Raw genomic sequence first — 11,736 nt, 5'->3', positions numbered from 1 at the left:
TGCAATGAGGTGATGAGTAAAGTTTTAGCTCAGTAGTCAGCGCAGTCGTATATGATCTAGGAGACTGCAGTTCGAGACCTGGTGTGGGGACCTCCTTCGTAAGGTAGTTTATTCATGAACACTTATTGTAACACTTTAATATTCTAAAATTAAAAGAGTAATAAAAACAAAAACAGGATTTTTAAGCCTCTTTCCACTTTTATTAGATTACAAATACAAATAATTTTGCTGCCTCAACAAATATAGATACAAATACAAATACTGGACTCTCTGCACATCCCTACTACCTGCACTGATACCTTCAGAAATCTGGAGGAGATCCTAAACTCCTGATTTATGGAGCTACAAGCCTTACATCTGGAGCTTCAGATCATTTTAGTGGGAGTGGGATTGATGTTAAATGCAGTTAGCTGCTTAAAAATATTTCAATCATGAGAGACTTCAATTTTTTAAGTGACAATGATTTTATTGAACATGCATAATGTGAAAAGTCTTTGGTGATTAGACCCCATTGTGATGTCATTTATAAAGGGGAAGTTAAGGCGTGAGTAGAATAGGATATCCCCTCGATGGAGTCTAGACACTGGTGGTGGTGATGAATATGGGAATATTGGGATCTGGATGATGAGAAGAGGAGCTGCTTCTGGTGATCTTGTGTGCTGACGTGATGAAGTGGAGGTGAACAGGGTGAAGGAAGGTCACAGCGATTCACACTGAAATGTCAGCTGACAACGACAGAGAGAAGATCAGATTTAAAGTTTGGCAGCTAAGACATGATAGTCTGATAGAAATACTGGCAGAATCTGATTTGTTAACTGAGAGTAACGTCCATGAACAACTGATACGAGAGCAGGAGAAGCAGTGAGAGAGAGAGAGAGAGGAATGAGAATGAATGAATGAGTAGTAGATAGTCTTCCTGCTTGAACTTATGCTAAGCTCCATTCTTTAAAGGTAAAATATCTGTACAATGTGCAATTTAACTGTATATTATATATAATTTTTAGTGTAATGAGTGACAGTTTTCTTTGCTCCTTTTTATCACCTGTATTGTATTTGATGCTGTAAAAATGTTTTTGTGCTTCCTTCATGGCCAGATTTATTTTTGTTGGACTTTGATCTGATTAAGTAAGAAAAACTATTTCACATAAAAGATCATTTGCTGTTAGGATTTGATTGTTGAGGATGACAAATGACAACATCTTTAGTTTTTTAATCCACATGAGGATGATGTAAATGTCGAGTTCTCCCAGCAGTGAGGAGGAAACAGCATGATATGTTGAGGACAGCTACAGTTCACTGACTCTGTGTGTTTGCATATCTGTCCTGCCTCTCTGCTCCCAGCCGTTAAGAGGCCAGTGTTGATCAGTGGCTGACCAGACCTTTCAGAGCCACTGACACGCCGGCAGCACAATGATGATGTCACTGACTCTACTGCTGGCCACCCTGGGGCTCCTTGTTCAGGGTGGGACTCTCTAGTGAAAACTTTGCTTCAGGATGCAACCAGGTTCACCACAATGATGTTCTGCTGTGATGGAGAAACACTGAAACAAGCAGCATTTACCTTCTTCCATCTATTCTCCATGTTAAAGAAATGATACTCTTCTGTTTTCATGTTGATCATCTTTCTCCAAGCTGGATTTGTCTCAGTAACCCTTCTCCTCTTTTTCATGTTTTCCAGGTTCATCAGGACAAATCACTGTGACTCAGTCTCCTGGATCTCAGTCTGTTGTTCCAGGACAGACTGTCTCCATCAGATGTAAAACCAGTTCATATGTTGGTACTAACCTCAACTGGTACCTTCAGAAACCTGGAGAAGCTCCTAAACTCCTGATTTATGCAGCTACAAACCTTCAGCCTGGAGTTTCAGATCGTTTTAGTGGAAGTGGATCAGACCCTGACTACACTCTGACCATCAGTGGAGTTCAGGCTGAAGATTCAGGAGTTTATTACTGTCAGAGTGCACACTATATCAACAGTCAGTATGTGTTCACACAGTGAAAAAGCGTCGTACAAAAACCTCCCTCAGTCAGACTGAACAGAAACTGAACTGACTGCTGAAGCTGGAAGCTACTGCAGAGACTGATACAGTTCACTGAACACACACACACACACACACACACACACACACACACACACACACACACACACCAGTAGTTCTTTAACAAGTATATACAGATCATTCACTGTCTTTCATCATATATGTAAATATATATCAACACAAATATAATTACAAATGTTTATTAGACATGGAGGACTTGTTTCTCTTCTCCTCTTTAGATTTTTTTGGACTCCTGGTTTCTTCCGTTAGGAAATGCATCAGCATCTCCAACACGTTCTCACTCCCAACTCGTCACATATGGAAGCTTGGTCAGGACCCGTAGCGTCACTTTTTAACGCACTGGGTACCCCTTTAGTGTTGTTTTTCAACGTGCAGTATCACAGCAGTCACTGTTAAAAATAATTATATTTTATGGTGTGACAACACGGTGGTTAAGGTCTGGTGAGGTTTAGGCACAAAAACCACTGGGTTAGGGTTAGGGAAAGGTCATGATTTGAGTTAAAATAAAAAATGAAATAAAACCGGCAAGGAACCGTGCTCTGTGATGATTTCCAACTTTCTGTCTGCCAACAATGTTACAACCCCTCCACCTCCTAATAAGAAAGTCAGCTCATATAGATGTCATGTGAAGTACGTCACTTCAGAAATGTTGATATGAAACGTATTGTTGAAATGTTAATATGCTCCATATTACAGGTGTTGAAATGTAGATATTCAATGTATCTGTGGTTTGCACAAACATACAATGCCAACGTTTTATTCAGGCGAATAGACTGAAATTTGTCACCTTATATAGACGTCATTGGTCTCATGGCGTCTATTTCAGACGTTGTGGGAGTTCAACAGAAGTCTACCGGACTACCCTGCACGTTGAAAAATGACGCTTAAGGGGTACCCAGTGCGTTAAAATGTGACAGTACAGGGTCCTGACCAAGCTTCAATATGTGACGAGTTGGGAGTGAGAACGGGCTGGCATCTCAGGCATCATTTCATTCAAACCATCAAAAAGATCAGCTTGTATGCTGATGACATCCAACCAAACATCACAAAATCCTTATTTTACAGATCAGAAGTTATAAGAAGTGTTCTAACTATTCTCACTCCTATTTTTAAATTTGCATTAGATCTTTTTTTTCTTGTTTTATTTTACACAAACATAAAACACATATTCAATACTCACACACACATAAACAAAAACAACAGACATACCACATATACACATATATATACACATATACAAACATACATATATGTATATTCATGTCAAGCACTATATGTAATTGTGGTTCAAAAACATTCACTTATACAGCAAATTAAATTAAATACATAATTTTATAGAAGGAACTAAATAAAAAAGAGATAAAGTTAATTTATGATAACATAGAATAATCATAGTTCTGTATCCCAAGTTTTTGATATTGTTAAGATCTCCCATTTATATATGTCTGAGCTTTTTGCTCTGCCTTTAATAATAATATATTATTATTTAATAATGATCTTTTCCTGCAAATATTAACGTTTTAAATGTAATATGAAGGAACTCAAAACCAGCTTTTTTAGAGAATCAAATATATAAAGCTTGCCGAGCAACACAATAATATTCAATAACATATTTTTATCATCTTGATAACCCCAAATAATATTGAGAGGGGATAAAGGTAAAAGGATTGCTTGTTCAGATAACCAATTTGCCACCTGCTGCCAAAAGGATGCAACCACTGGACAAATAAATGTATAATATCCTCCTCCTCATCACCACAAAATCTACAGATATTATCCTCAGTCATTCTCCATATCTTAAACATTTTGCTTGTTAATAACATCTTATAAAACATTTTTAACTGAAAGGCCCATAAATAAGTAGAGCAAGATGACGAGTAAATACATCTAAAAATGTTTAACCAAGGAAGAGGAGTATCAAACACATCATTCCAATATGTTTGAAAATAATATGAATGAGAAGTTATATTCTCAAAAGACATAAAGAAATGATACATATCTTAAATAAATGTGTATTCAATAGAATACACATTTAAGAAATCAAACACATTTAATGAAGAAACACCTCCATCTATCTGTAAAACTCTGGATTTGAGGCCTTTCACATCACTAGTTGCACATTCTGCACTTGGGAAAAACAAAATATCAACCATGTTTAAAAAAAACTGAAAACAATTCTGTGAAATTAGCCTCAAAATTCTTCCTTTACACATTTCACATCAGTCTTTCTAACTGCTTAAAGAAATTCTCTCCCTCAGATTGTCACTCCTCTATGTTATGGATGATGTAAATGTTGAGTTCTCCCAGCAGTGAGGAGGAAACAGCATGATATGTTGAGGACAGCTACAGTTGACTGACTCTGTGTGTTTGCATATCTGTCCTGCCTCTCTGCTCCCAGCCGTTAAGAGGCCAGTGTGATCAGTGGCTGTCCAGACCTTTCAGAGCCACTGACACGCCACCGGCAGCACAATGATGATGTCACTGACTCTACTGCTGGCCACCCTGGGGCTCCTTGTTCAGGGTGAGACTCTCTTGTGAAAACTTTGCTTCAGGATGCAACCAGGTTCACCACAATGATGTTCTGCTGTGATGGAGAAACACTGAAACAAGCAGCATTTACCTTCTTCCATCTATTCTCCATGTTAAAGAAATGATACTCTTCTGTTTCATGTTGATCATCTTTCTCCAAGCTGGATTTGTCTCAATAACCCTTCTCCTCTTTTTCATGTTTTCCAGGTTCATCAGGACAAGTCACTGTGACTCAGTCTCCTGGATCTCAGTCTGTTGTTCCAGGACAGACTGTCTCCATCAGATGTAAAACCAGTTCAAGTGTTAGTAGCTACCTCCACTGGTACCTTCAGAAATCTGGAGAAGCTCCTAAACTCCTGATTTATTATGCTACAAGCCTTCAGCCTGGAGTTTCAGATCGTTTTAGTGGAAGTGGATCTGGGACTGACTTCACTCTGACCATCAGTGGAGTTCAGGCTGAAGATTCAGGAGTTTATTACTGTCAGCAGGGTTACAGCTACCCGTTCACACAGTGATACAACGTCGTACAAAAACCTCCCTCAGCTGAAGAGGAACTGATCTGACTCAACAGCTGCACTCAAACAAAAACAACAGAGGTTTAAATAATTTAATTTGAACATTTTAACACTAAATATTCTGTATTTAACAAGAAAAGATTTATTTTAATACTTTCATTAATACAGAATATAAAACATTTGGCTGAACATCAAATCTAACCTCTGTTGAAGTATGATTTCAATTCTTTAATAAGTTTAATCTACTGATTACAACACATGAACACTAAAACTATTATTATTTATTTATTTCATCTCTTACCATTTTTCATAGATACTCAAACATACAACTTTTTAGAAATAAATTACAAAATGTTATCATGATAATATTTACTATCATTTGTGTTGTAAAATTACTAATCATGTCATGAGACAGATATTTGTCATTTTGCATGTTTTTATTCCAGCAGCAAGTATTTATAATATAAACCAAAAAAACATTTAATTGATTATGTAATTAATTAAAACTTGAATTATTTCCCTTTTTCATCTCTTTCATTTGTCTTTGTGTTTCAGCTCTTCAGCAGAAGCAGTTTGTAAAAATGTCCAGGGTTAAAATGTCAGATCACAGTCATTTTATATCTCTTTATGCTGATGATATTTTGCTTTTTATTTCAGAATTAGAACATATTTCTGAGGGTTTTCTGAATTTGTTTAAAAGATTATGTATATGCTTTTAATACATCTGAAAAAATAAAAATATTAGACTCTTTGCACTGACACACTTCAGTAACATAAGATGATCGGAGGATCTTTCATTAAAATTACTCAATTACTAATTATAACAGACAAATCTGTAGTGACTCCAGCAAAGCATTTTCTACAATTCTTATGACTTTACTGTAAACTATGAAAACAAATTATGGACTTTCTACCACCATGACTGTGTAGCATTAATCACATAATATCTAAGAGTGTTGTTTGAGTGTAAATACTTTCCTAATATACAGTATATGAATCAATACATTATGTGATCTTACATTTTCCTTCTGAAGTCTTCATAGAGCAGTTGAAACATTTATAACTCAGTTTTTATCAGGATTTAATATCATTACTGTTACCATTAAGAGAAAAATAATTATGACACTTTTATAATAATAAACATGAAAACAAGTGATTTGATGAACAGATCTTTATTGTCTGAAAATACTGAAATTATATTGAAACATTACAACAAGCAAGTAAATATTGTTACTGAAACATGTGAAATAAAAGAGAGAGATAGTTGCAGAGATCAGAGTGAGAGCAGTAGCAGAGTAAAAGCAGTAGCAGTGAGTCAGGTCAGGACTGGGAACACTGGTCTCTCCTCAGTGTCTCTGAGACTGGAGTCTGGGAGCCCTGGGTGGCCTCACAGGTCACAGAGACCACCTTCCTCCACTGGTCTGCAGGGAGCCTCAGGGTGCTGCTCCAGCTGTAGCGGCCATCATTCTGCAGCACCCCGGGGCTCCTGCTCTGCTCCAAGCTGCTGCTGCTGCCGTCTACCTTCCAGGCCAGACTCCAGTCTGAGGGGTAGCCCTTGTTGGCCAGACACACGAGCGTGGCCTTCCCCTGCTGCAGCTCCTCGCTGGAGGGGGGCAGCACTGTCAGGGTGGGGGTGACTCGACCCACTGGAGGAGGACACAGAGAGACAACATGAAGAAAGTTCATGCAAAGAGAAAATAAACTCCACCCTGTTGGTTGCAGCAGAGGAGGCTGCTGGTTCTGTTGGTCTTCCTCAGACTGGATAAAACTGGTCTTCAGTGTTTCACTTCCCTCTCTGAGCTCAGTAACCATGGCAACAGACAGGCATCACTGATGAACCATGGCAACAGACAGGTTTCAGTACTAAAGATAAAAAGTTCCAAGCAAACAACTCTTCAACTACTTTAATTTACTCAAAAACTTAAACATCAATGTTAAAGAAGTAAATATTATGCCTTACTTAAAGGCAGAAATACTTTTATTTGAGCATCCATATTTTTAAATTGAAGCCAAAACATTAAAGAGACAGTTTGTGTTTAATCTCCTCATTTACACAGGCATCACTACTGGACTATGAAAACAGACAGACTTCACTAATGACAAATATTTTAAGCACTAAAATACTTTTTCCAACTTACAAAATTAATCCTATTAATACAACATGAGGTTAAATCAGCCACAGTGATATTATGGTATTCACTGGTTATAATGAGGATGTGACATGTCATTAAATTCATTGTTCTGAGAGGAAGATTGAGTTAAACACATGAAATGTTTCCAGATAAAACACTCACTAAATAAATGTCTGGTAGATTTCTTCAGATGAAATTATATAATCACTACGTTAAATTAATCAAGAATATTTTCTTTCATTCAGACTCTGAAAACTGAATTATATTCTCTTCAAATAAGCAGCTGTACTTTTTAATAACAGTATAAATGATATGAATGTAGAAACTGCCTAAACTAAAGTTTCTGTGTAACTAAAGACTTCTTAGATCAGACGGATTTTTATCTGTATCACAGTGAAGTCTGTAGTGATCACTGCAAAAATATAACATTTATAAAACTAGCAGCCAAAATGTTCAAGTAAAGCCTGAATTTATCAACTGAAAATAGAATAAATGATGAATTTACGTTCTTGTAGAAATTAAAGGTACTTACAGTTAACATCCAGTCTGGTTCCTCCACCAAAAGTCCTCCACAGTGATACAAACTGACTGAGTCGTCGTACAAAAACCTCTCACTGTAGAGAGACACGGCTCTCTGACTTTGAACACAACAAACTCTACAGAAAGTTCCTGTTTTATTTCATATGATTTTTGTTTAAAAAGTCCCCAATGTTTCACAGTTAATCATGTAATAAATAATAATAATAGTAAACTTTATTCATATAACACTTTTCTTAACAATGTAACAAAGTGCCTTACAAAAGAAAATAAAACAAAATATGGCAGATAAAAATAAGGCAAGTAAAGATGTAAAGACAGAAGCACAGAAGTAACAATAGAGATGCACAATAATAGTAATAATAAAACAATAAAATGCTCAAAAGTTAAAAAAAAACAAAACAAAAACAATAAAGAGTAAGATCAATTAATAGGTGTAAAAACAGTAAATGAAATATCAGACATTTCCAAAAGCTTTCACAAAGAAAGAAATTTTAGATTTGTTTTAAAGGAAACTAGAGACATAGTGTGTCTGATTTCAGTAGGCAAGGAGTTCCAGACTGTGGGGGCTCTAAAAGCAAAAGCCCGATCACTCTTTGTCACAAACTGTGACCTGGGAGTGACCAACAGGGCTCCATCTGCAGATCTGAAGGGTCGAGGGGGCACATACCAGGTCAATAAAGCAGATATGTAACAAGGAGCAAGGCCGTTTAATGCCTTAAAGGTGAGTAGTAAAATTTTAAAATCAATGCAAAAGCTAACTGGGATCCAGTATAGGGAGGCAAGCACAGGAGTAATGTGCGCATACCTTTTAGTCCCAGTAATGAGACAAGCAGCAGCATTTTGGACCAACTTGAGATGGTGGAAGGAGCCCTGGCTGATACCTGAATAAAGTGCGCTGCAGTAATCAAGCCGAGAGTAGATAAAAGCATGTATAATTATTTGAAGATCGGCAAAAGATAAAAATGACCTAATTTTAGAGAAACACAGCTTGACAATATTTTTTGACTTGCTTATCATAACAGAGGTTGGCATCAAATATTACCCCCAGATTCCTAGCAGACTGTGTAATGTTGTTTGACAAATCTCCAAGGTTTGCACCAAAAGAGCTGATAGAATTTGGGAGACCAAACAGCATGACCTCAGACTTGTCATCATTTAATTTAAGAAAATTTTGGGACATCCAGGATTTATTGTCAGAAAGGCAAGATTTAAGTTTGAGTAGACTGTTTGGATCTGAGGGTTTTAATGGTAAGTATAACTGTATGTCATCAGCATAAAAGTGATAAAGCACATCATGATTCTGAATAAGTTGGCCAAGGGGCAGCATGTATAAGGAAAACAGAAGGGGGCCAAGAACTGAGCCTTGAGGGACCCCACAATTAAACTGAGCTGTTGTGGAGGTGGAGATACCCAGAGTGACAGAAAAAGTTTGATTGAGAACGTATGTTCGTAATTAACTAAGAGCCGGGCCCTTGATGCCAACCCAAGTCTCCAGGCGATTTAGGAGGATACTGCATTTTGACAGTGTTAAATGTGGCACTTAAATCTAAAAGCACTAAAATCAAGCAGTCACCTCTGTCTGCAGCTGGAAGTAGGTCATTAGTGACCTGATTTTAAATGAATTTCTCCAGAACCTTGGATAAAAAAGACAGTTTGGAGATAGGCCGTTGTAGTTGTTTAAAGAGAGAAGGTCCAAAATGGGTTTTTTAAGTAGAGGGTGGACAATAGCATGCTTAAAACTATCAGGAAAAAAACTGGAGGTCAGGGAATTATTAAAAATGTGCAGAATAACAGGAGTAACAGTGGGAAATATAACTCTGACAATGTAATGGGTTGGAACTGGGTATAAGTGTCAGGAGTATCATGTTGAATGGAGAGAATGCAGGGGGCAGGCTGGATTTGGGACCTTATAATATCCACCTTGCTAATAAAATGAGCAAGAAATTTGTCAGAGAGCTCAACATCCGGTTGAGTCTTGTGTCCTTGTTTTAAATGGTGCAATTTGATCTAGGATGGATAGACTCTGATCGTTAAAAGAATTTAAAAGAGCATTAGGATTAAGAGAAGATAAAAACAAATGAAAAGATAAAGAATTAAAAGCGTCACAGAATTTAACAGTGGAACCAGCATTAAGAATGCGAGAGCTAATTGTAGGGTTGGGACTAGTAGTGCAGATCAGGAGTGGAGCTTTAAAGACGACAAACTAAGATACTCAAAAGAGAGACCAGAAGAGAGAACTAAATCCAAGGTACGGCCCTTAGAATGTGTAGGCTCATTAACAGATTGAGTGAGGTTAAAAGAACGGAGTAACAAGATGGCATTTAAGACCTGACTTATAAAACACAGCAAGACCACCTCCTCCTCCAAATATATTAAAATAAGCAAATACAGTTGGTGTGGCGTCGTTCAGAGGAACAGTGTCCCCTTGCGACAGCCATGTCTCGGTGGTCATAAAAAAGTCCAGTAATTAAAGACAATAAAATCACTAATGATAAAAGATTTGTTACTAATGGATCTTATATTTAGGAAGCCTAAGTTTTTTTAGGAGAGAGAGCAGTGGGGGTATTTGCATATTTATTGTTAAATTTGTCTGAGAATAAAATTGATCCTGTTAGCATTAAATTAAACCAGACAGAAGACGTTCTGAAAAAAAATCTGTCTGCAGTCATCAAACCAAATCCACATAAAAATGATCACTGACACATAGGTAATCAATAATCATATCAATAATTGATTGATCCATAGATTAAACAGCATAATCAGAGTAATCCAAGTCCCTGTTGGAGTCAGTCAGAGCATTTCCATAGAGAGCCACTTTGCATCAGCAGCACCATGCTCCAGTGCTCTGGGAGAGTTTATAGTCCTGAGAGTTGAACACTGGATGACTGACAGTTGTCCTTCATCACAACAGAAGCCACAGAAATCCTCCTCATCAAAAACATGACTTTGATCTCCGTCCTCATCTGGACTCTCCTCTGCTGCTGCTTCACAGGTAAAGTCCAGAGAATCAAACTCCTCTCCTCTATGAACATCCGTCCCTCTGAAATGAAGCCGACAAAACCATCAAAACCATCAAAACCATGACGCTGCTTAATGTTTTTGTCTCTGTATCCTCAGAGTCCAGAGGCCAGGTCACAGTGACTCAGCCTGCAGCAGTGACATCTGCTCTGGGAGGCTCTGTCTCCATTACCTGTGAACATAGTCAGCGGGTAACTGTTTTCAGAAACAAAACCAAAGATGGTTTATCCTGGTACCAGTGGAGAGGTGTAGAGACTCCTAAATTGCTCATTTACTTGGCTGACCAGCGAGCATCAGGGACTCCAGAACGTTTTTCAGGCAGTGGATCAAAAACTGACTTCACTCTGACCATCAGTGGAGTTCAGGCTGAAGATGCAGCAGTTTATTACTGTTTTGGTCAACACTATGTCAACAGTCAATTTGTGTTCACACAGTGAAAAAGCGTCGTACAAAAACCTCCCTCAGTCAGACTGAACAGAAACTGAACTGACTGCTACAGCTGGAAGCTACTGCAGAGACTGATACAGTTCACTGAACACACACACACACACACACACACACACAGACACCAGTAGGTCTTTAACAAGTATATACAGATCGTTCATTATCTTCCATCATAAATGTAAATATACATCAATGCAAATATAATCACAAATGTTTATTAGACATGGAGGATTTGTTTCTCTTCTCCTCTTTAGATTTTTTTGGACTCCTGGTTTCTTCCGTTAGGAAATGCATCAGCATCTCCAACACGTTCTCACTCCCAACTGGTCACATATGGAAGCTTGGTCAGGACCCCGTAGCGTCACTTTTTAAAGCACTGGGTACCCCTTTAGTGTCATTTTTCAACGTGCAGTATCACAGCAGTCACTGTTAAAAAAATCATATTTTATGGTGTGACAGCACGGTGGTTAAGGTCTGGTTAGGTTTAGGCACAAAACCC

At 37.7% G+C, this 11,736-nt stretch overlaps 2 gene segments (V, D, J or C); one reads left to right on the top strand and one right to left on the bottom strand.

Annotated features, from left to right (window-relative positions):
* LOC121913208 overlaps positions 1–11,736 on the bottom strand; it is an 899,212-nt gene that overhangs the window by 67,736 nt on the left and 819,740 nt on the right.
* Positions 4,529–5,103, top strand: LOC121913245. The segment is given in 2 exon segments: positions 4,529–4,580; positions 4,796–5,103. Coding segments are annotated over 2 exon segments (360 nt in total).

The sequence above is a fragment of the Thunnus maccoyii genome, chromosome 15, assembly GCF_910596095.1.
Source record: "Thunnus maccoyii chromosome 15, fThuMac1.1, whole genome shotgun sequence".
NCBI lineage: Eukaryota > Metazoa > Chordata > Actinopteri > Scombriformes > Scombridae > Thunnus > Thunnus maccoyii.
Note: the sequence above shows the minus strand (reverse complement) of the source record. Positions and strands in the feature narration are given on the sequence as shown.